The sequence below is a fragment of the Cydia pomonella genome, chromosome 7 (genome assembly GCF_033807575.1).
Source record: "Cydia pomonella isolate Wapato2018A chromosome 7, ilCydPomo1, whole genome shotgun sequence".
NCBI classification, from domain to species: Eukaryota; Metazoa; Arthropoda; class Insecta; order Lepidoptera; family Tortricidae; genus Cydia; species Cydia pomonella.
The window spans coordinates 24,984,816-25,011,414 of NC_084709.1; the positions used below are offsets into that span (position 1 = coordinate 24,984,816).

Below are 26,599 nucleotides of genomic sequence, written 5' to 3' on the forward strand. Positions count from 1 at the left end.
TAGAACAATCCAAGCTGCTGACTCACACGCTAAATGGGTTCTTATTTGTACTTTAATAAAGCCATTGGTCCTGTCTACGCTTTTACTACGAATTTACAGGGTACTGATGTTCCGCAACACGTGCCAGTGTGCCTACTGCGAACACCGAACTTCGCAAATTGCGGGCATCTTTCTCTGTTACTCCAATTAAGGCGTAATTAGAGTGACAGAGAAAGATGCCCGCAATTTGCGAACTTCGGTGTTCGTGGTAAGTCCTCTGTGTCCCGCAACCCGTGTCAGAAGGTCTGCTGCGAACACCGAACTTCGAGCGTCGCGAATCAAAGTCATATTGCGAGCTCTTTCTCTTTTACTCCAATTAAGTTCACATGCTCAGTGGAGGGATCAGATGGATATATGAAGCTTGTCATAGCTTTTCTAGGTTTATACCAAATATTTCATATTTATTTATTCGTAACAGTATCTGCACCAAATCGCTTACAAACTAGTTACACACATTTTTACAAAAATATAATAACAAAACGAAACAGTATTGCACAATATAATTAAAATATCCTTGGTACAATGCCTCAAGGGCCTATTTTAGATTTAATCTAGTTATTAATTTAGCTTAGTATTTGTACAGTTACTGTAATACCTCTATATATATCTATTACGTAAATAAATATTACAAAATACAAGTGAAATATAGGTATTGTCATATAGGTAGGAACGCTGTAATGAAACAACGCAATCTTATTGAGTAGGTATAGGCTCATCTTGATTATATGTTATGTCTTCCCAAAGGAAACTGAAGTGATATGATGATAATAGCTTGTGTTGGAAATAGAATCTGTTAAAAACTTATTTCTTTACTTTACATACCTATCTAGGATATGTATGTTGGACTACTTGGATGGGAATCATAGCTATTTCTGTTGATTCTTACTCCGTAGGTTTTTTGTAGTTTTAGCATTTTTTAACCTGCTTTGATTAGTGTGGTGTAGGAAATGGCAGCGATGATGGACGGCTATTTGTTTCTTCAAACAAGTGTTTCTCCATATTTCAAATCCGCCAAAAATGTGTGTCTTCGTACGCCTAAAGTTGACCTATTTTGTTCTATTCTTAATTTTTTATTTATTTTTAACCCAATAGGTATAGTTAACGAGTGTTTCTTGAAAAGTTGCCCGGTGTCTGAGTTTCCTGACTCAGAGTCTAAAAAGAGCTTAGGTTAGGCTCTTTACCCAAAAGTTTAATTTGGTTAAGAAAATCTATTGTAACTAAAACACATTACGGTAAAACAAAGTTTTAGGAAATGTACTTAAGTGGGGCGTAGACTAGCAAGAACGTATATACGTTACATTGATTTTTGTTAGGACAATAAAAAGTTATCGTGTTCAAAACAGAAAATTCTCATGTCTATCCACAAGTAAGGCGTCGTTCCAGTGTGCGGTTGATGTGAATCAACACACGCTACACCTACCTACATGTCTGCACGGGTAGACCGCACCGTATATTGTATAGCCAGCTTAAGGTGCCGTGAATTCAGGCAGAGGTCCCAGCTCGCTAAACACTGACCGGACAGCCGTGCGTGCCCGGGATCGCGGTTATCGCGAATAAAACTGTGCATCTTTAGAAGCAATACCATTAATATTTTTGCTGTTATGCAAAAATCGTTACGAACTTTTCACTGTGTTTTGTTCGTAACGATTAACGAAACCAATGTTCGTATTTTTTTTCTATCGGGAGAAAGTTGTTTAATCAGGCTTCGAATCGGTGGAGTTACTAGAGAAATGCCTTAAGAATCTTAAGATTGATATTCGCAACCGGATTATGAAAAAAAAAGAGCTACCATTTTTCAAAAACTGCTTGTTGAACCTACGGCACCTTAACGCGCCATTGTGGCATTCGTCTGTAAGGAAGATTGATGTGTCTTCATTGGTGGACGTCCCCAAAGACGTGCCTGTAAATAAACATGTTGTGGAGTAAACGAGGGGCAACTAGGCCATTACGCGGCCTAATGAAAACCGACACGCGACGGGGTGTGAACCGCTGTCAAAAATACACGAGTGGTTATTCATGTTAGTGTTACTCCAGTCTGAAAATAATGAGTTCAATATCAATGTCAGTTATTTAGCTTTCCGTATCTCAGTCTACATACTGAATAAATATACTTATTTAGCGAATTATACCACTTACAATACGAGGGTCATGCCAAAAGAAGTTAGATACTCTATGGTCATTTGATCGATACTGGCCAGTTATACACCATTGTAAAGGTAGGTTATTTGCTAATAAATTCAAATATGGAACACTCGGAAAATGTTAGGATTCCTTTTTTAATTATTTTTTTTCTGGGTAATTTTGGAGGGAAATTTTCGCAACAATGGAGCTCACTCGACGTGATTTTCGTGTTATGATTTATTATGATTTTAAAAAAGGTTTAAAACCTCAAGAGTGTTTTGAACTTTTAGTTTCAACTTTTGGCGAGTCTGCTTGTTCACGTGCAACTGTTTTTAATTGGTTTGCTGAATTTAAAAGGGGACGAGAGACCTTTGAAGATGAGGCGAAGACCGGACGGCCGCCAACCGCAGTCACTCAAGAAAACGTACAGGCTGTGGAAAAAAATGTTCGTGCGAACCGACGAATTACATATGCAGAGCTCGAGCGTGAGCTGGGTATTGGATCAGCAGCATTGCAAACTATAATTCATTATCATCTGGCCCTTCATAAGCGTTGTTCAAGATGGGTGCCGCACAAACTCACCGATTTGCAAAAAGACCGCCGCGTAGATTGGTGCAAATTTATGATAGATAAATTCGACGCTGGCGAGAAAAAAAATGTATATGATATACTTACAGGTGACGAAACATGGCTATATAACTACGACCCCGAAACAAAGCGGCAGTCCACAGTATGGTGTTTTGAAGATGAGCCGACGCCAACAAAATGTCGCCGAACCCGAAGTACACAAAAACAAATGATTGCCTCATTTTTCTGCAAGACGGGACATATTGCTACGATAGTGCTAGAAGATCAAAGGACAGTCAACTCTGAATGGTATGTGACAGTTTGTGCCCCCAGAGTACTGTCAGCTTGGTGTGACAAGCGGCCGAAATCGGGAACTCAGCACCTGCTCTGGCACCATGACAACGCTGCCCCTCACACTTCTGCTAGAACACTTGACTATTTCAGCTCAAAAAACGTGACTATCTTGCCCCACCCGCCATATTCCCCCGACCTAGCCCCTTGCGATTTTTACTTATTTCCCAAAATTAAAGAAAAATTAAAAGGAAGGCGATTTGAGAACAAAGAAGATGCCCTGGCTGCGTATAATTATGAAATTTCTGAGGTATCTAAAGAAGAGTGGTCATCGGTATTTTCTAAGTGGTTTAGACGGATGGAAAAGTGTATACGTGTTCACGGTGACTACTTCGAAAAAATAGATAGCTGTAATAAAGAATAAAGTCGGTAACTTTTGAGTATCTAATTTCTTTTGGCATGACCCTCGTATACTTCTTGTAAGTGGTATAATTCGCTCGTAATATTGCCTTTGCACAGGTCTTTATAGTACTTAGAGCTAATTTTAGGTAAACTTTTCGGTTTTACTAAAAACACCTATAATAAGGACACTGAGTACATTTCCTATCTCTACCGTACGCGCAAAATTATAATGCTTTCCTGCGCAGCAAAACAATGTACAATTATAATGCTGTCCTGCGCAGCAATACAATGTACAATTATAATGCTGTCTCGCGCAGCAATACAATGTATAATTATAATGTTGTCCCGCGCAGCATAACAATTTATAATTATACTACGACGTTACATCCTCAAGATTTATTGTCACTCTGTAGTTCACTCTCAATGTATCAGGCATTGCACATTAGTTTAAAGCTTGAAAATAAAATAAAAAGTACTTAAATGACTAACTTCCCCCCACTCCTGCCCCACCGACACCTGGTTCTTGCGCCCGAGTTCGTGTCATTCTCTTTCTTTGTGCGGGCATTGTAACATCGTATTACGTAACATAGTTATCTTTCGTAAAGTCGTATCCTTTTTTAGTATCAAAAAAAAAAATCTGATATAATGGGAAAACGTAAACGGAAGGATAAAAATCGTCATTTAAAAGAAAAGATTAGGCGATTAGAAGATCGACTCAACCGTTATTCATCATCAGATTCGGGAACAGACGAAGGTTAGTGCCTTTCTTTGTTTAGAACAATATTAAGTAGGTAATTAACTTAAACTATCATACGTATGATTAATTATCACTATGAGAAAATACTATGGAATGCGGAAGGAATATAATCTACCCCCCTAGATTTTAATGTTTCGATTCGAACTCGAACGGACCTACATAAACAAAGATTCTTTTTTATGACCTTTGTATTGTTGCCGTCTTATCAGTGTTCGTTGTTTTTCTTTACTAAAATTAACATTATACTTAGTAATTGTTTAGTTTTTTCATTGAATAACATGGGTGATACATAATAAATAGTTTAAGGTCATAACATAAAGTATTAAAAGGTTATTCGAGCAATTCTATGCCTATATAAACAAACAGTCCCGCGTCATAGCGTGCCTATGCCCAGTGACTCAAAACTTTCAGTCCAGCGATATAGCGAGCCTATACCCAGTGACTTTAAAACACTAATAGTCCAGCGGCATAGCGAGCCTATGTTCAGAGACTAAAAATATTTTTATCGCCTTTACAGAATATAATGATTACGATCGGTACTATCCAGAATCCTACAATTACCTTAACAATCCAGGTAGTGAAGATGAAGTGCCCCTAATACCGTGGTCTGATTCGGAACACTCACTTCCCGATACAACACCCAAATCGGTTATCATGCATCCTGCACCGATAGTGGGCTCAGCACCTAATTCTGACACACCTTGTAACGTCAATGAACCGGTATCAGCTGATCCGGTTATCAGCACCAAAACCGATACATCACAAACGTTACCGTCTGATATATTAGAGGCCCTAGGAGACCCTAAAGGAAAAGAGGAAATATATGGGCCAAAAATACCTGACGAGATCTCTAAACGTTGGGGCCGGGTACTCGTTGATGGTCTAGAGAAAGATGTAAAGCAAAAACTGCCTGAAAAACACCTCATACCAGATAACTTTCGTTTGGCTAAAGCCCCTATTTTAAATCCAGAGATTATATCGGTGCTTAACGAATCAGTCAGATACCGTGACAAGTTATTAGAAAAAGAGCAAAACCAACTGGGCCTCGGCATTTCGGAGCTCACAAATCTAGCTTCTGCGGTAATCACAGAAAACTTAGATAAAGTCGAAATATTAAAGAAACTTTCGGAAGCTAGCCAAATTTTCCTAGACCTTCATCACGATCAGACCACTAGGAGAAGAAAACTCATAACCACAACTCTTGACAAAAAGTTTGTCACCATAATATCGGACGTAAAAAGGGATACCTACCTGTTTGGCGCAAACCTAGGGGAAAAAATAAAAGCCACAAAAACAGCGGAAACATCGGGACTACAAGTGAAGCGTAAAGATGTCAACGCTATCGCATCTACGTCTAGGAAATATCCCAACCAGGGAAACTGGAGGGGCCCACCCCGAACATACTACCAACATCATCATTTACAACGAGCACCGAGACAGGGTGGGCCGAGACCGCGCTACCCCCACCAACAGCGGTACCGTCCGCCAGTTCCCGATCGTCAAGCCCCATCGACGCGCAAGCCACCCAACAAGACCCCAAAAGCCTAACAGAGGTAAATATACCCCATGCGGGTAGACTAAAATATTTCTATAAAGAATGGTGTAACATTACCGACGACCAGGTAGTCTTAAGCTATGTAAAAGGACTAGTCATACCGTTTAATAGCCCAGTCATGCAAAATGTGTTTCCGGAAAATAACATTTTTAATTTAATCGAAATTGAGAACATAAATTGCGAGATTAAAAAATTAAAGGCCTTAGGCGCGTTGATCGAGTGTAAAGATATGCCTGGACAGTTTCTATCTAGTATTTTTCTTACTCCAAAACCGGACGGCTCTAATCGTTTCATACTTAATCTTAAAAACCTAAATAAACATATTATACATCAACATTTTAAAATGGAAGATGTGCGAACGGTTACTAAGCTTATGACAAAAAACTGTTTTATGTCCACTATAGACCTAAAAGACGCATATTTTTTGATCCCAATGAACAATAAAAGCAAAAAGTTTCTGAGATTCAAATTTCAGGGAAAGACTTTTGATATTCAGTGCTTACCTTTCGGCCTCTCTTTGGCGCCATATATATTTACCAAATTGCTTAAACCAGTTATGGCGGTTTTAAGAAGTAAGGGCTGCGTACTAGCTATTTACCTAGATGATATAATATGTTTAGGTAAACCGTTAATAAATTAAAAAATCTAGGTTTTGTAATTAACCAGACTAAGAGTAAATTAATACCTAGTCAAGTTCAGACTTACCTCGGTTTTGAATTGGACTCTGTTAATATGCATTTAGGTTTACCAAATAAGAAACGAAAAAAGATTTTAGATTGCCTTAAACATACTCACAATAAAAAATCAATCACTATACGTGATTTCGCCAAGCTTTTGGGGCAATTATGCTCAGCCTGTCCAGCGATTGCTTATGGGTGGGTTTACACCAAACCCTTAGAGCGTGACAAATTTCTTGCCTTACAAAAAGCGGGAGATAATTATGATAGCCTTATTAATATTGGTGCTCACCTTAAACCCGATTTTACATGGTGGAAAAATAAAATTTTAACGTCATATAACCCAATCCGAGAAGGCAATTTTATTTTAGAAATTTTCTCAGACGCATCCTTGACAGGCTGGGGAGCATATTGTAACGGTGAAAGAACCGGAGGTTTTTTGGAGCCCACAGGAGGTTAAAAGGCACATAAATTTCCTCGAGCTACTTGCAGCTTTTAATGGGTTAAAATGCTTTGCTCGAAATCTTAACAACGTAGAAATATTACTACGCATTGACAATACCACTGCCATATCATACATAAACAAATTTGGCGGAGTACAGTATATTCACCTAAATAATATCACACGAAAAATATGGCAGTGGTGCGAGTCACGCCAGTTGTACATATATGCGTCATATATTAAATCCAAAGACAACGTTGAGGCAGACGAAGAATCTCGTCATCGCAATATTGATACCGAATGGAGCTTATCTGCCGTCGCATTTCAAAAAATTACTCGTTCCTTTGGATTTCCTGAAATTGACCTGTTTGCTTCTAGATTAAATAATAAATGCCTCAAGTACATTTCGTGGAAACGCGACCCTGAGGCATTTGATATTGACGCATTTACGCAAAACTGGGCTAACTTTTTCTTTTATGCTTTTCCGCCTTTCTCACTTATCCTCAAAAGTCTGAGAAAAATTATAAATGAAAAAGCTACGGGTGTAATGGTCGTTCCTGACTGGCCCAGTCAACCCTGGTACCCAATTTTCATGAAGCTCTCTAAACATAAACCGTTATATTTCAGTCCCGAGCCTGAGTTGCTACTTTCTCCTTTCAGGAAGAGACATCCTCTCTGGAGTCGCCTTTCCCTGGTGGCGTCACTATTATCCGGGAGGCTTTTAGAAGACAAAATCTAAATCAAGACACAATTGATATTTTAATATCATCTTTATCAAAAAACTCCTTAAATCAGTATAATAGTGGGTACAAAAAGTGGTGGGCGTTTTGTTCAAAAAGTAACATAAATATTTATTCCACGAATATTCCTGATATTCTTGCGTTTTTTACGGCTGAATATAATGCCGGAGCAAGTTACTCCACTTTAAATACACTTCGTTCTGCACTTTCCTTGATATTGGGAAAAAAGTTCAGTGAGGATGAAAGGGTCGCTAGGTTCCTAAAAGGTGTGTTTAAAACAAAACCGGCGTTACCAAAATACCAGGCAACCTGGGACCCTAATCTAGTTCTAGAGCAAGTCAGTAATTGGCATCCTAATGAAGACCTGCCTATAGATAAACTTACAAAAAAGTTGGTAGCTCTTCTTGCGTTGTCTACAGGACAACGTATGCAGACGCTAGCCCTTATTAGCTTAGCCAATATCAAGGTAAATGAAAAGAATATTGAAATAGTAATTAGTGATCTTATTAAAACTTCAGCTCCGGGCAGATCTATGCCCCGGCTAATTATTCCATTTTTTCCTCATAAGGTCGAGATATGTCCCGCTAAATGCCTAATTGCATATATGGAAAAGACCACTCAATTTAGACATTTAACAAAAACAGACAAGTTGATTTTAACAACAAAAAGTCCAGTCCACAATGCGAGTTCTTCGACCATTAGCCGTTGGATAAAATCAGTATTGGCAGCGAGCGGAATAGATACTTCAGTTTTTTCGGCTTACAGCTGTCGTCATGCTTCTACCTCAGCAGCCAGCCGAAAAGGGGTATCTGTAGACCTTATCAAAAAGTCAGCTGGCTGGTCAAAGAACTCTCTGGTATTCGCAAAGTTTTATAATAGGCCGATAACTGAAGACGATAGCCACTTTTTTGCAGAGGCCGTATGTAATTAGGGCCTATGATTAAAATCATATTTTAATACTGTGATATAAGTAGTTGATTGGTAGATACCTAGCCTAATATTAGTTTACTGCAATAGGTACTGTATGTCATTTAACGAATTAATGCCAAATTCAAAAATACAAATTTGATTCCACATACATTTATTTTATTTGATCTTATTGCTTCCCCCTAAGTGCCAGTTTTGCTCGGCGCTAAACATCTACAGAGTGACAATAAATCTTGAGGATGTAACGTCGTAGTATAATTTAAGGTTAAACAAACTTACCTGAAGTGAAGTTTGACCATAATTATACGAGACGTTACATCCGAAAAGATTTATCACCCGCCCTGCCCTGAATTTTTTTTTCTGTCTCAAAAAATGACACCCAAAACTGTCGCAAAAATGGCACTTAGGAATCTCTAAAACAATGACACGAACTCGGGCGCAAGAACCAGGTGTCGGTGGGGCAGGAGTGGGGGGAAGTTAGTCATTTAAGTACTTTTTATTTTATTTTCAAGCTTTAAACTAATGTGCAATGCCTGATACATTGAGAGTGAACTACAGAGTGACAATAAATCTTTTCGGATGTAACGTCTCGTATAATTATGGTCAAACTTCACTTCAGGTAAGTTTGTTTAACCTTAAATTATAATGCTTTCCCGCGCAGCATTACAATGTATAATTATAGTGCTGTCCCGCGCAGCAATACAATGTATAATTATAATGCTGTCCCTCGCAGCAATACAATGAATAATTATAATGCTGTCCCGCGCAGCAATACAATGTATAATTATAATGCTGTCCCGCGCAGCAATACAATGTATAAATATGCGTATGCCATAGAGATAGAAAATAGCGGATCAATGTACGAAATTATTCTTGCTTAGCGTCCGTCCTTACTTTATCAGACAAGACAGACTTCTGCAGTCAATTTGTAGAATTCGTAGACTTCGAGTCTCTAATTCTCCACGACATTGTACCCTTGAAGTGAAGTTTACTCTGTTCATATAAGGTGCGATGAAAGCAGCACGTGTTTGAAATACAAACTAGACATTTTCTTTCAGTGTGGACTCGGTGGCCTTTGTCGTTGGTACCGAGAAATGTAATATATTGTATGAATGTGGTACTTACGAGAAACGCTTTAGGTTTGCTTTTACGAACGTTTATAAGACATATCTTACGGGTTGTCCTGTCCACCCGTCACTCATTTTATCAAGAAGATTGACAGTAAATAAAAAATAAATAAATATTAAAAAAATAACCTGTCCACTACATTCCACTTTATTATGGAATTAAAAATTAAAAGAGCTTTTGCTCATGGAGATTCTCATTATTTTTACATCAAGTCCGATTTAAATAAATTCAACGGTTTAAACGTATTTTGATAACAAACGAAATAAGTAAAATTACTTCAGGGAGTCGGAATGGAAGTATGTATAGCAGTGTTTAGTGTGGCACTTCGATTACTAGGGTGTATCGAACGTATTCCTTCCATGTCTGCCAGTGAACCAATATGCATACGTTATCCGTACGACTAATGTATGAATTAGAACCACCGATTATCATAATTTCACGACGGTATTGCACGACATGCTTTGCTTCTCAAATCGGACGTTCCGCGCCGTGGCGCCTCGCACCCTTCCATCTCAAACATAAAACGTAACAACTGCGTATAGGTCGTACATTCTTACCTCCTTTGGGTTTTATAAACTAATTGTAAATTGTCATTAGCATTCAGCTAGTGCCAGCCAATAAATCACGAGTCTCCTGGGATGGGAGAGTAACGTGTATCGCAGCCTATCCAGGTTAATAAAGACCTCGAAAAGCTTAACAACTAACCGAGATTAGAGAGCCGGTTTGTTCGAGACGATTAGTATGCGATATGAATGTGTTGGGAAAAGTGGTGTCTATGCCAAGTTATAAGCGTGAGCTATGCAATGACACCGCTAACGAGCCGTGAGTCCTGCGATGACGAGGGTCGGGTGTTTTCCCGACATGTGTTTCGGTAGTGCACGTTTTACCTCGGTCGCGGTTCTGGAGTCAGTCAACCCGGTTGCGAATTGTGATTCTTACGCACCGTCGCATAGGTCGACAAATCTTAAGGCCTCTTGCACCAACCAAAATTATTGGACTTGTCTGCGTTATAGCAGTGAACTATGAAACTTCTCATACAATAATATTTAGGGAACTTTATAACGGTGACAGACAATTTTGTGCACGTTGTGCAACCGACCTTTAAACTTACGTTTCAGTCCAGTCGGAATACATTATTGAGCATCAATCATGGACTGCAGCATTTAAATTAGAACTTGACACAATTGTAGATTATCGCTATTAACATGATCCGACTTTCCCGCGAATGACAATATTACGTTTTCGCGTGTAACGTTGCGTGGTCTGGCTCTAATCTGATCGCACATCATCTATAATATTGGAACATGAATAATAATTAATTACACGTAACATCACTTTGGAAAAGTCAGTGATTTTTTTTATTTAATTAATGGGAAAATGAAACCGACTAGAAAATGTCAAATTACTTTTGATATAGTTTTGACAAAATTTACAGTTGTACATCTCGCTCGTACTTAAATAATTATTGCGAGTGAGATACGCTGCGAATAATATAAAATAATTTGTCACTAAACTTGAAACACGTCCAATAAACAAATCTGTCTTTCAAATCTTTTAATGCCAATCTTCTCAATTTCTATAAATAATGGATGCCGCCTAGCGGTTACTTAAAGGACGTGCCGAAGATGATATTTCTCTGAAATAAAGTGTACACAGTAGAGGGCTTAATAGCCAAGATGGCAATCGTTGACAGAAAACGCCAATCAAAACTTAATAGATTTAAAACACTATCTATGCAGTGTAATAATTAATAACCCAAATGTTTAGATTGGCGCTATAAAGAAATAATCTCAGTATTAGATGTTACTGCTTTTTATAATTTCTTTATTGATAGATAATAAATCCTTGAGATTTCAGTTTTTAAACAATACCATAAGGTTGTTATAATGCTCTTATGTTTTTATTCTCATAATTTTTCTTTTCTTTTGTTTGTTTTTTGTTTTTGCGCGCACAAATAGCTCTGTTTTACTATGTAGAAACTACTTAATAAGCATGATGTTAAAATATTTTCATTAAGGAAACTGTAAGTCTAGTTTTAAGAAAAGTTCCTGTGCTATATATAACTATAAAATACTGTTTGTTTCTTAAATAAATAAATAATGTATGAAAATAATCACGTGACTTTTCGTAATAACATCTGTCATCCACATTTTTACTTTTCATTTGACGTTAGGCGATGTACAATTGTCATCTTAACTAGGCTCCTAGTTGAGTTGGTACTCATTGCCCACATTATTGAGTTGTTATTGGTTGTTGCAGTCACAATGGTGGTGGGCGAGAACAAGAGGTCCAACATCATGGACGGCATCGAGAACACGGGCGACGTCCGTCTGCACGACCACCGGCTGCGGCTCAAACAGAGGTAAAGATCTTGTTACTTTTGTTGCAGTCACGATGGTGGTGGGGGAGAACAAGTGCGGTCCAACATCATGGACGGCATCGAGAACACGGGCGACGTCCATCTGCACGACCACCGGCTGCGGCTCAAACAGAGGTAAAGCTCCTGTTACTCGTTGTTGCAGTCACGATGGTGGTGGGGGAGAACAAGTGCGGTCCAACATCATGGACGGCATCGAGAACACGGGCGACGTCCATCTGCACGACCACCGGCTGCGGCTCAAACAGAGGTAAAGCTCCTGTTACTCGTTGTTGCAGTCACGATGGTGGTGGGGGAGAACAAGTGCGGTCCAACATCATGGACGGCATCGAGAACACGGGCGACGTCCATCTGCACGACCACCGGCTGCGGCTCAAACAGAGGTAAAGCTCCTGTTACTCGTTGTTGCAGTCACGATGGTGGTGGGGGAGAACAAGTGCGGTCCAACATCATGGACGGCATCGAGAACACGGGCGACGTCCATCTGCACGACCACCGGCTGCGGCTCAAACAGAGGTAAAGCTCCTGTTACTCGTTGTTGCAGTCACGATGGTGGTGGGGGAGAACAAGTGCGGTCCAACATCATGGACGGCATCGAGAACACGGGCGACGTCCATCTGCACGACCACCGGCTGCGGCTCAAACAGAGGTAAAGCTCCTGTTACTCGTTGTTGCAGTCACGATGGTGGTGGGAAAGAACAAGGGGTCCAACGTCATAAACGGCATCGAGAACACGGGCGACATCCGTCTGCACGACCACCGGCTGCGGCTCAAACAGAGGTAAAGCTCCTTTATACTGATTTCATAAGGCTCTGCTCGGCTGACGCCTTACGACGCAACGACGTCTTTTGTTTCTATCGGATATTGCCGATTGCACGAACATACTATTTTCGCTTATCATGAACACTCTTGCTACTGGAACCTTAGATGTATGCAGTGCAGTGGCTATGTGCGAAGTGTGTGGTACGGAAATTATAACTACGTGGAAAATATTGTGAGCCCATTTCTTTTTACTACGTATTTGGCTTTCTGTATACTATTGTATTAAATAAATACTACTACTACTATATTACTATTGTATTGTAGCACGGGTACGTTTTCGCAACTCGACGACTGGCGCCTCATTTGCATGAAGGGGGTGGGGGGTTGGGCTAGCTAGAAAAATCAACCCAACGTCTCAAGGAATCCTATCAAACCTTTGATGTTGAGTAGGACCTCAGGGAGTCTCGAAGATCCAAAATGTTTTATCCTGTATGGAGCTACTCCGCATTCCAGGATAACTCATGAGACGACAGGAACACTCATGAACAGACATTCATGTCACTCATAAGTCTTCCGTCTCCATGCAACCTCGGCATAGAGGACTGTTTGTAAAACACCTGAATTAATAAGATGTTTGTTAAATGGTCCATAAGCTGTTACGTCACTAGTTACTACACTCAATGGGACCGGACTGACGGACATATAGTATCAAATATTTATTATGTGTCCAAAAACCGCCTACAGGCAGGTGCTATTGCCGTTGTCGCGCACACAGCCAATACATGTCTCGAAGCCATAAAAATGATAATACTATTCTATTTTATTGTTTCGATACATTTTTCCTGAGCACAGAACGACATCGTCTAGATTTCGTTAGGTCATTCACATTTATACGTGGGCCGCGTTGACGTAGCAACACCCAGCGTTTACTTGCGCAAGTGATTGTTAAATATAGCTACTTTATAGAATTTAACTAAAGTTTATTACAAGTCATATATTAGTTTTAAAGTCACTAATGTCTCGGTCAAATCATTTGTTTAAGAACATTGAGTTGAATAAGTTGTCCTCGTCCCCCGTAAGACTTCTAAGATACTATTTTTTTGTGCTGGGATAAAATGAATCGTCCGTAAACTATAAGGGTAACGGACAGCATGTCTAAAAAGTTTAAATATTTAGATCTTTTTTATCGTTTAATCCACAAGGCTGCAAACTTTTTTTTAATACTACGTCGGTGGCAAACAAGCATACGGCCCGCCTGATGGTAAGCACTATCCATAGCCTATGTACGCCTGCAACTCCAGAGGAGTTACATGCGCGTTGCCGACCCTAACCCCCCCCACCCTCGTTGAGCTCTGGCAACATTACTCACCGGCAGGAACACAACACCATCTAGTGTTGTTTACACTGTTTTGTGTTGTGTTATTTAGTGTTGTTATGTACTTTCCAACAGTCAAGATAATGCCTGAAATGTTCTGACAGCACTATATCAATTCACTATCCATTCAGATCACAAGGGTCAGAGGTGGATGCAATCGACGGATCAATTAGCCTGACATCCGATTTATTGTGAGAAGGTGAACATGTTGTATGTGCCTGCAGTAAGACAATAAGTCTAGACTTATATTTCTCATAACGCGCTCATTTCAGCTCGAAGTTGAAATACCATCCGCCAATATAATGTTGAAAGTGAGTGGCCCGTCCTACGCTCGAACGCCCGTGGGCGTAAAGGTTACTGTTACTGCCTACGTCACCGTGCGTCATCGATATCCGACATTCTAATATTCGTCATCGGTTTCCGTTAATCGTTTCGTACGGCTTAACGGCAGTTTGTATGTCCCTGACGACCCTGACATAAAATGACTAGGTACTTTAGTTTAAATGTATTGCGATGAGGTAATCGTAACCATAATTGGGTACTACAGCACAGATGCAAGATCGTTTTACATTAGGAAGATTTTAGGGAAAACTCCGCAGAAGCATAGATAAATATTTAAGCTTAGAGTAAACGGAAAAAATTGTGTATGTGCGTGTCAGTTCCAACGCAGACGCACGACTCCTTACTCCTTACGAACGATTATAAAATACATAGACTTCAAATTTTTGTTCACTATCACTCGAATAGGTTATTTCTATATTTAACAATATTAGGTATCTACCTTCTTTATTTGATAATTTACACATAAAATTATATCAATTTTCTCAAACATGCAATGAAATATTAGTGTTATGTTCCTTCCTGTTCCAATAGGCTGCGAAGTATGACGTTTCAGGTGCGGTTAGGACAAGAGGTCGTTAATGGAATTTCATACAAATCTTGCAGGCCTAGCCGCCGGCAAAGTCCTCTTTTTTAATTTCCATTCCACATAAATTTGTGACACAGGCATCATGACAATCTGCCACTGCATAGTGGCATGTATTAAAAAAAATTGACAACTATGACAAGTGTCAATTCTAAAGGTTCCTTCATCAGAAACGTGCTTTCGTATTTTTTTGAAGTAACATGATAATAAATATAAATGTATGAAGTATCTGTTTTCTATTAAAACCGAGTTAAAAATAGCGAAATAGTAATATACGTTACTTTTAGTTTTTGTCTTGTTTACTTATAATTTATTTAAAAATAAAACTTTGATTTTTTGTTGTTTATTTCATTGCATGTGTGAGAAAAGCACGATACATACCTCGGCGGGAAGTATGGGGTTGCCCGCCTCAGACCTATTCGGCTTCGCTTCGCTCGGCCGTTTATATGTCTTCGGCCGGCAACCCCTTTCGCCCCGGCCTCTGTAGTAATTTACTATTAAATCATTTTTGCCAGTCCAGATTAAAACCTGAATTCATGCTATAGATTCTTTGAAGTACAGTCACGCTCAGTGATTGTTGAGCCATTTCGAGTTCTAGCTCAATTGGTTATTACGCATTGAGCAACCAATTTATATAGCTAGGACGGAGAGTGATGGTACACATGGAAATCGAAAGATAAATCCACATATTTCACACATAGAGAAACTAGAGATAGGTCGTAACGGAAATATTATCAAGGCGAGTATTTATTTCACCAGCATACGTAATATTATTTCTCTAAACTACATAGGTCTCCAACGACCCATCATTATTCACACTTTAGTAGCTCTGACAAATTGATACAAATATAGTAAATCCGATGTGAAGCCCCGTAGCTATTCGCACTTGCTTGGGTTCAAGGCTGAAAATAGACGGGAATGTGTCTGTCGGCTCATCTCGAGGTCGCAGCTTAAGTGAAACTTGTACGGTCGAGGAAATTGATGATCTTTAGCAATTTGTTGGTACGTACTTATGCTAAGAGCTGTCCAATGTAAAGTAAACCGTAAACTGCTAATTATTCAATTTCCTCCTCTATACATGATTTAATATCTTTGACCCGGGGCAGGGCTTGCTGCGGCACTTATTACAATATTATTTATTCGTGTGAAACTTTGTAGGCGAACGAACATTAACCCTTAAATGCATGATTTTTTTGTATAACTTTTTAATAAATTGAAATAGATGTGTCATGTTGTATAGATTGAGGGAAAAATGAGTAAAATATATGCATATTGAGCCACGGACCATCAAATATACGATGCATATATACATCATTATGCATTTAAGGGTTAATCTCCTTTCATAATCTGTGAGCATACTCACATATCAAAGTTCAACCGTGATTTATTTTCCTTTTATTTGTTTCCATACTGTCAGAGTGGTATTAGTCCCGCCCGCAAATATGCCGTTTTCCCGCTATCGATCAACGCCCACGCGCTCTTATTACCCTCCACTTTAACATAGGCTCTTCCACATTGACTACTTCTCCCAAATCTACCGACTTTCCGATACGAGCTTCAAGAAAAGAGCATACTCCCAACTTAAAGGCCGGCGACGCACTTAGTTAAAACCCATCTGGTGTGCACACCCTTGGGCGACGGTAATTGGTTACCATCAGACGAATCGTTTTCGTATGCCTCCTCTATAAAAAATAATAATTTGAAGCACCTTCACGTGGAACAGCCGCTGGGGCAGTTGGTTTTTGGCCTGTCACGACGACAGCTGCTTGCAGAAATAACTGAAAAGCGCAGACCAAATTCATTAGTGCGTCTTCATCTTCACTTGTAGCATTGAGTTTGGATAAGAGGACATTGATGATAGAAGCAGCACCGACAAAACGTTCATCCGGCAGCCGGTAGTTACTAGTCATCGTGCCTAGGAAATTAAAGGAGCTGGGTTCGATAAGGGCATTTATTTGTGTGTTTATCACAAATATTTGTTCCTGAGTTGTGAATATTATATAGTCGTCTACTATCTCCACCACAAGCTTACAGTGGGCCTAGGTCGATATGTTTAAAATTGTCCTATAATAATCAAGTAAGTAATTTTCTGCTAGTCATTATTAGCTCTGGGATTAAGATGCTCTAGCTGTTCTTGTAACAGAGTTCTTACACACCATCTATTTGAGGGACAAAATAACTAATTTCAAGTTAATTATTCTTTAGAGACATTATACTCGATTATTTTTCCGTCCGCAGCGACTTAGACGGTTTCTAGAATTAAAAACTATGCTTTAACCCTTTAAATGCCACGCCTATCGTGCCTGGCGCGTCATCGTGAACCTTGTCGGATTGCACGAAGTTTGAAATTGGGCTGTCGTCGCGCGAGTCAGTGACGTGTTTGGCGGTCAAAGGGTTAAGTAGAACGTTAGTGTAGAGTCAGTCAGAAATAGCATTTATTAACACTGAGTGGTCATGAGAAGTACAACTATTCCTGCTAGCTCGTAATGCTGCCAGTGATATCCATTAATCACTTTTGACTATATGAAGATTGCCGTGACGCCGACCGTCGATAGAACATGAACCCGATTGAACGTGCCAAATAACGCATTTTCCTAAAGTGTGCGATAGAATAGATAGTACTATCTACTCTATAGTTATAAGTGTTCTTATTTGAGTAAGGTCACAGTAAGGAAGACCGTCTATAGTCGTTAATTTTCAACTCTGTCTATTGTAAGTAAAACCGCACGTTCTCATACCTGCAAAAAAAGGTTTTGTCACTGGCGTATAATTCTAATTAGCATCTGAGCACGAGCTAATCCAACCCTCAAAAAAGCGGCCAAGTGCGAGCAAAAAAACTACTTACTAGATCTCGTTCAAACCAATTTTCGGTGGAAGTTTGCATGGTAATGTATATCATATATTTTTTTAGATTTTTCATTCTGTTTTTAGAAGTTACAGGGGGGGGGGGGGCACACATTTTTTTTCACTTTGGAAGTGTCTCTCGCGCAAACTATTCAGTTTAGAAAAAAAAAATATTATAAACCTAAATATCATTTTTGAAGACCTATCCATAGATACCCCACACGTATGGGTTTGATGAAAGATTTTTTTTTTTTTTAATTTTATGCCGTATTAAAAAAAACTACTTACTAGATCTCGTTCAAACCAATTTCGGTGGAAGTTTGCATGGCAATGTATATCATATATTTTTTTAGATTTCTCATTATGTTATTTTAGAAGTTACGGGGGGGGGGGGGGGGGGGGACACAATTTTTTTCACTTTGGAAGTGTCTTTGTTACGCATCACGATGCTTTCTCACAAGAATAATGTACATTTCAGATTCGACATAGTCAGAAAGCTCGGACAGGGCACGTACGGCAAGGTCCAGCTGGGCATCAACAAGAAAACCGGGCAGGAGGTCGCCATCAAGACCATCAAGAAGTGCAAGATCGAGTCGGAGGCGGACCTGGTGCGCATCCGGCGGGAGGTGCAGATCATGTCCTCCGTGCGGCATCCCAACATTGTACATATTTATGAAGGTAACTGGATACTTCACTCACTAACGACACTAGGCTTTAGTATGTCTTTAATGCGATGCATTCCATATAAACTTAAGATCCTCAAACAAACGAGATCGACTGTTACCATTAATAAAAACGTGTCATCAAGCCTAGCCTATTGGTCACTACTGTCACTACACTCACTAATGAGCAGCTACACCAGGTTTCTATATATCAACTCGCCAATGACAATTTTCTGTACATTTCGCGGCGTAATGTACAGAAAATTGTCTATGTTTGTTTATTGGACCAACAGTGCCAGTGAAACTAGAAGGAAAAATCTACGTAACGTCGATAAATATATAAATCAATGTTATTTGGACACTATTACACAAATTGACTAAGCCCCACAGTTAGCTTAATAAGGCTCGTTTTGTGGGTACTTAAACAAATAGTACCTGGGCGACCGAGCTTTGCTCGGTTATAACTATTTATTGTAATATGGTGGTGATAATCTTAACTACATTTTTTTACTAAATAAAACTTGTCTAAAACAATAAAAATTAAAAAATTATATATAAACTTGAACATATTAAAAAAAAAAACAAAAATTAGTTACCGGGCGAGATTCGAACTCGGAACACTCGTTTAGCAGTCCGCGTCTTAACCCGCTGGACCAGACGGACTGTGGCCTGCAACACGAATTTAGCGACCATATTCTGCGTCGAAAGAAAAACGCACGAAAACTCGAAAACACGCGTTTTCCCAAACATAAGACTAATCTAGATAGATTGTATACCCCCAAAAACCCCCATATACCAAATTTCAGCGAAATGTTCGAGTCGTTTCCGAGATCACAGAAATATATATACATATATATATACAAGAATTGCTCGTTTAAAGGTATAAGATAAGATATATCGTCAGGCGACAAGCAAAACTGCAGCCTGTGGACTCGGTACACGCAAAAGGCTTTTAACGCCATGCGCGTACAATATAATGACGCGTTCAGGGTACTGTTGCGGCTGCCTCGCTACTGCAGTGCGTCGGGCATGTTCGCGGATGCACATGTGGACGGATTCCACGCGACACTGCGCAAGCGCTGCGCCGCGACGCTCCGCAGGGTGCGCGACAGCCGCCACAGTCTCCTGACCGTCGTGGCTGACAGATGGGACAGTGGCCTGATAAGGCACTGGTCCTCTCTGCATTTATCTCTAGTACCTAAGATAGTTATTTAAGTTTTTTTTGTTAAGCTGTGACCTTAGTCATAGCTTTTAATTCTTAAGATGTACTAACAAAATATGGACCATGTTTGTCTGAAATAAATGCATTTTATTTTTATTTATTTTTAAAACTCACTAATTACCACCACAAGTTCATAGCCGTAATGAACCATATTGCTACTGAAATAAGGTTGATTTTTGTTTCATATTTTTTAGTAAAGTGAGTTTTGCTTGACGTTTATAATACATAAATAATTATTAGGTCGTCGATGGACGATATTGTGCCGGCATAGAACGTCCACCGGCCTCATTTTTAGGGTTCCGTAGCCAAATGGCAAAAAACGGAACCCTTATAGATTCGTCATGTCCGTCTGTCTGTCCGATTCTGTCACAGCCACTTTTTTCCGAAACTATAAGAGCTGTACTGTTCAAACTTAGTAAGTGGATGTATTCTATGAACCGCATTAAGATTTTCACACAAAAATAGAAAAAAAACGATAAATTTTGGGGGTTCCCCATACTTAGAACTGAAACTCAAAAAATCTTTTTTCATCAAACCCATACGTGTGGGGTATCTATGGATAGGTCTTCAAAAATGATATTGAGGTTTCTAATATCATTTTTTTCTAAAATGAATAGTTTGCGCGAGAGACACTTCCAAAGTGGTAAAATGTGTGTCCCCCCCCCGTAACTTCTAAAATAACAGAATGAAAAATCTAAAAAAAATATATGATATACATTGCCATGTAAACTTCCACCGAAAATTGGTTTGAACGAGATCTAGTAAGTAGTTTTTTTTTAATACGTCATGAAATTAAAAAAAAATTTTTTTTTTCAACATACCCATACATGTGGGGTATCTATGGATAGGTCTTCAAAAATGATATTAAGGTTTCTAATATAATTTTTTTCTAAACTGAATAGTTTGCGCGAGAGAACCTCCCAAAGTGAAAAAAAGTGTGTCCCCCCCCCCCCCCCGTAACTTCTAAAATAACGGAATGAAAAATCTAAAAAAAATATATGATATACATTGCCATGTAAACTTCCACCGAAAATTGGTTTGAACGAGATCTAGTAAGTAGTTTTTTTTTAATACGTCATGAAATTAAAAAAATTTTTTTTTTTTCAACATACCCATACATGTGGGGTATCTATGGATAGGTCTTCAAAAATGATATTAAGGTTTCTAATATAATTTTTTTCTAAACTGAATAGTTTGCGCGAGAGAACCTCCCAAAGTGAAAAAAAGTGTGTCCCCCCCCCTGTAACTTCTAAAATAACAGAATGAAAAATCAAAAAAAAATATATGATATACATTACGATGCAAACTTCTAACGAAAATTGGTTTGAACGAGATCTAGTGAGTAGTTTTTTTTAATACGTCATAAAATTTAAAAAAAAATTTTTTCGTCAAACCCATACGTGTGGAGTATCTATGGATAGGTCTTCAAAAATGATATTTAGGTTCCTAATATAATTTTTTTCTAAAGTGAATAGTTTGCGCGAGAGACACTACCAAAGTGGTAAAATGTGTGTCCAAAGTGGTAAAATGTTGAACGAGATCTAGTAGTTTAAGTAGTTTTTTTTTAATACGTCATAAAGGAACCCTTCATGGGCGAGTCCGACTCGCACTTGGCCGCTTTTTTTTAAGTTGTGATTATTCGTCAATGCGTATTGAGACTAATGTTTTAGTGTGACCTGTTAATTAGATTTAATTTGGATTAATTAATAAAAATAATAATTCAGCCTATATACGTCCCACTGCTGGGCACAGGCCTCCTCTCATGTGCAAGAGGGCTCGGGCTATAGTCCCCACGCTATCTAATCTAATCTAATCTCTAATATCTTGGATTAATTGTCTATTGAAAATTATGGGACCGAGTTACATGTATGCCTCTAAGTTGCTATGCTCTCAATTATATCAGACCTCATTGGAACAGGAAACCACCATGACTAGACCTAGAATTTTTTCTAGCAAACACGAGAGATTGACAAAATGAAATATCGACATGACGGTTATCTTGTAACGTTTATATTGTAACATTTGTAACGTTTCGGTGAGGTATTACCTTTGTCATGCTTATTTTTTGTCACTTTTGTCAATATGTCGTCTTTGCTAGAAAGTTCTAGGTCTAACCATGACATATAACTATATGTCATGGTTAGACCTAGAACACATTTGATATTTATAATTCTTAAATTTATCCTTGCTGTTGCCACTTTTGATAATGTAATGTACTTAATTGTTATCTTTTTGCTTGCAGTATTTGAAAATAGTGAAAAGATGATCCTCGTGATGGAGTACTGCTCGGGCGGCGAGCTGTACGACTACCTCAGCCAAAAGAAAGTATTACAAGAAGACGAAGCGAGAAGGTAAACATTTCACTTTATAATGTATGTATGTCGCAATGACGCTAAACACGAAGAATTTAGTATATTGACCCAAAAAAAAAAAAAATTTTTTCAAAATTTAATCTGTTTATTTCAGTTTTTTTCTGTTGAGGTACAGTCAGCACTCAGTTATAATCTCTATATTTGGAGATTGTGTTAACTAAGTTTAGCCTTAACTAAGTATATAATTAGTCCTGTTGGCAGTTAGTGTTTACATGTTATTATAATACTATTTGTAACAAATTTAATTCAATTAATCAGTGCTTTCTTAAGTGTACTCTTTATTTTATCAGGATGTTTTACTAAAGTTTCTACTACTTGTTTGGGTAAGCTGTTTAGGATATTACCCACCTGTCCCGCTCGCAGTGGTATTGACCGCTGGCATCATGGGCTGGGCTGGACAGCAATATAATTAAACGCGTACGATGAAGATAATAATAGACGGGTCAATGTACGAAATTATTCGTGCTTAGCGTGCTTACTATGTAACATACTTACTTACTTGGCTGGTCCGATGACCCAAAATGAGTCCTAGCGTCGTCCGACAAAATCGAAACTCATCTTTCCAGGTCTCTGCAATAATGTACTATTTATGTTACTTTCCGGAATGCGCCATCTATCGAGTATGTTAGTAGAACGCCGTACAACAGTTCTTCTAGCAAACTGGACTACTTTTGTCCCCTGGCTAACGGGATAGAATAACAATAAATAGTTAATCCACCCTCAATGATACATTTATTTTCAGGTTATTCCGCCAGATCGCGACGGCCGTTTATTATTGCCATATACATAAGATATGCCATAGAGACTTGAAGCTGGAGAATGTGTTGCTGGACGACACTGGCAGCGCTAAGGTTAGTTCATACCAATTTTACTTAAATTAATAATTGTTACCGATTATTTATCTCTTACTTTCTGTGTTTAAAATTCAATGAATGTTTGTAATATTAGGTATATTTTATTTTCTATGACTTCAAAACAAAAATGCTTATTATTACGCCTACTTGAATAATAGATTTTTGAAGTTTGAAGTAGTATCTACTGTTTCACCTGTAGCGTCCCGCGTAGTAGTACTAATTAGTACTAGCTAAGAGCAGGTAGGGGCAAGGTAACCCTCAATGCAATTTAAATCATTTTGAATTGGAACAGAGTTGTATTTGTTTTGTTTCGTTCGATTTTGTAACAAAGTAAAATAAAATCTAGTGTGAGATACTATATTGAATGTTAATTTTTTAGTATGGCGGGATTGGTGGGCCGCTAGAGATTAAAACAATGCCAAGCAAGAGATAATCACTTGATAAATTAGATAGGCATTTTTTGGTGTGCATTGGGTGTCTCTTGGGTCACGAGACAGAATAAGTTCGCTTAGGTACCAAGTTCAGCAGTTTCGTCTATTTTGGAAACTTAAAAAATGCAAATGGGCCGCTTCGCGAGGCAATTCATCGCGCTATCCCGGCTTATTGCCACGGCTTGTGGGAGCCTGGGGTTCGCTTGGCAACTAATCCCAAGAATTGAGCTCCCTGCCGGATCTTCAAAAAGGAGTGTACAGATTATAAAGTGTCGGCAACGCGCATGTAATACTTCTGGGAGTTGCAGGCGTCCATAGGCTACGGTGACTGCTTACCATCAGGTGGGCTGTATGCTTGTTTGCCACCGTCGTGGTGTAACAAAAAAAATGGCGTAGCCTTCTGACCTTCCAACCGAAAGAGGAAACTAGGCCTTCCAGAGATTAGTCCGGTTTCCTCACGATGTTTTCACCGAAAAGCGGCTGTTAAATATCAAATGATATCGTACATAAGTTCCGAAAATCTCATTGGTGCGGGCCGGGGTTTGAACCCGCGGCCTCCAGATTGAAAGTTGCACGCTCTTACCGCTAACCTACCAGCGCTTCCCTATTTATGATTAATTGAATGCCAATGATTTACTAATGACGTGTCTATTCCTCGTTGACAGATAGCCGACTTCGGCCTGTCCAATGTGTTCAAAGAGACGTCGCTGCTGTCGACGTTCTGCGGCTCGCCGCTGTACGCGTCGCCGGAGATTGTTAAAGGAACTCCATACATCGGTCCTGAGGTAATAATTAACACATTCACTGCCAGACAAAAAACGGCGCACTACCCCAGAAACCGGTGGTCTATAGCTGCGTACAAAACAACCCGCCCAGCGGGTTCCCGGCAGTGAATGTGTTAACGCAAATACTATTGAATGTCATTTTATTATTTTTCAGAAAATGTTGGGAAGACGAATTTTGATTTAACGCAGTAAAAATGAAATTAAAAGTATTAAGAATAAAAGAGTTATTCCCACTAGTTACCACCAGATACATTCATCAGTAACTGGCCAAAAATAGCACAATAACGGGAGCTGTGGAGATGAGTGGGACTCTATAATAGGCTATCTAAAAAAAAAGTAACCACCAACTCACTTTGGTGATAAATAATTCTACATAAATCTGTTTAACAACAGCATGGCTTTCGTACATGTCGAGCGTAAACCAGAAGGTACCACATATGCATGTTTTGAACAGTGGTGTATGTACACAGGTGGACTGCTGGTCTCTGGGCGTGCTCCTCTATACCCTGGTGTACGGCGCCATGCCGTTCGACGGCTCCAACTTCAAGCGCCTCGTGCGCCAGATCAGCAACGGCGACTACTACGAGCCCAAGAGCCCTTCCAGTGAGTTATCTGACAGACAGACCGTGACATTACGTTGGCCAAAGAGAGTCTGCCTATTTTAAGGTTTAAATTATTGTACACTTCAGTGGCGGCGCGTTACAAATATTCGTAGGGAACCCGGCGCTAATTTTGCTTTTTGATGAACTGATCGTGAAAGTAATCAAAGGGCTGATATAAGACAAGCCGGTTGGAATCGAGTTCCTTGAACGATCCGCCACTGGTACACTTATGTTTCATAGTGTACTATGGATATATTTCTTACTCTTGTCGCCTGGGTCACAGGGCAGAAAAACAAGAGAATTTTTTTTTGTACATTATGGTTCTACGCATTTACGTATTTATTTATACAATGTGCCCATATCGTGTCTTGTACCCACGGGCCGTGTGTGTTTTAAGGTTACGTTGAAGTTGATAAAACGGGCAAGTATTAACACGGGACTTGACATTTCGCAGCCGCGTCGCCGCTGATCCGGGACATGCTGACCGTGGACCCTCTCAAGCGCGCGGACATCGTGTATATTTGTGATCACTCGTAAGTATTTCACGATAACTATGTCATTTATGAGAGTATGTACGAGATAGATATAATCTATGGTGCAATAAAGTTTTAATAAATAAATTACAACGTCAGTCTTGGATACTCGTGTCTCAGTATGTGGCCTGCCCATCGCCACTTTGATTATTTCATTTTCCTTGCCACATTCTACAAACCAATGGCTTTCCTCCTCTGTATGGCTCTCTCTTGTCTTTCCTTCTGTACCTCAGGATGCTTATCTAACAGATTGATTTTGAACTTTGCCAGCGTGTCAGATTATATACTGTTCTGACTGCAATTACTGCTTACTACGGCCATGTGCAATCACTTATCACGTACAGCATTGTTTTTTGGGGTAACTCAACAAATTTTCACCAAGTATTTGGTATGCAAAAAAGGGTGCATACGTGCCATTGTCGGAATACGGACTTGGGAAAGTTGCGAACCCTTCTTTAAAGACCTTGGCATATTGACTGTCCCTTCTTTATACATACTGGAGTGCCTAATGTTCGTAAAAAAATATGACAGTCGTTTTTCAAAAATATAGCCCAACCCGGCACGTACCTTCCGGCAAAGAGATACACTTTTAAATCCACGTGCACATTGCGCACTTTTTAGAAAATGCATTTTTAGCATGGCTGTTAATTTTTTTAACAAACTACCAGAATCGATACAAACTATACCGGTAAACAGATTCCGCAATACGATAAAAACTTTATTGAAAACCAAGTTCTACTATAACATACAAATCTAAATGACAGCGAACTTTTTTGATGTATGTATTTGTAATGTATTATCTAAATTATATAATTTAAATATAGACCTTAATTTGACATTTAACAATTAGATTTTTGTCATTAATTGATAAGTATGTATGTAAATAGTTAACATTTATTATTTTGATGATGACAAATACTTTGCATCGCATGAGCTACACCGCCACTCACGTTAAATATTTGTATGTAACACCTGTTTGTAACACTACCTGCTTTTCGACAAATAAATGCATTGAATTGAATTGAATTGTTGTAACAAAACAGTTTATCGTAATGTAGGCCATTAGTTACGGATTTTGAAGGCGTCATAGAGGGTTTATAATATGTGCGTAGATATACATAATTAAAAACGGTGATGTCTCTCGAGTAACTAAAAATAATGAAAAATTAGCTCTCCATATGTATAATTGTCATGAATGCCCGCGATGTA

The 26,599-nt window shown here is 39.0% G+C and overlaps 2 protein-coding genes across 2 annotated transcripts in view; both read left to right on the top strand.

Moving 5' to 3' along the window:
* LOC133520217 (uncharacterized) overlaps window positions 1-26,599 on the top strand; it is an 80,781-nt gene that overhangs the window by 20,208 nt on the left and 33,974 nt on the right. Inside the window, exons 2-8 of the mRNA XM_061854596.1 lie at window positions 11,906-12,008; window positions 18,408-18,607; window positions 22,056-22,164; window positions 22,928-23,036; window positions 24,136-24,255; window positions 24,726-24,858; window positions 25,312-25,390. Coding sequence (XP_061710580.1) covers window positions 11,911-12,008; window positions 18,408-18,607; window positions 22,056-22,164; window positions 22,928-23,036; window positions 24,136-24,255; window positions 24,726-24,858; window positions 25,312-25,390 — 848 coding nt within the window. The 5' untranslated portion in view covers window positions 11,906-11,910. The remainder of the gene's footprint in view (window positions 1-11,905; window positions 12,009-18,407; window positions 18,608-22,055; window positions 22,165-22,927; window positions 23,037-24,135; window positions 24,256-24,725; window positions 24,859-25,311; window positions 25,391-26,599) is intronic.
* Window positions 4,709-6,052, top strand: LOC133520206 (uncharacterized). The gene has a single exon (XM_061854579.1). The coding sequence runs from the start codon at window positions 4,832-4,834 to the stop codon at window positions 5,723-5,725; it is 894 nt and encodes a 297-aa protein (XP_061710563.1). The 5' UTR covers window positions 4,709-4,831; the 3' UTR covers window positions 5,726-6,052.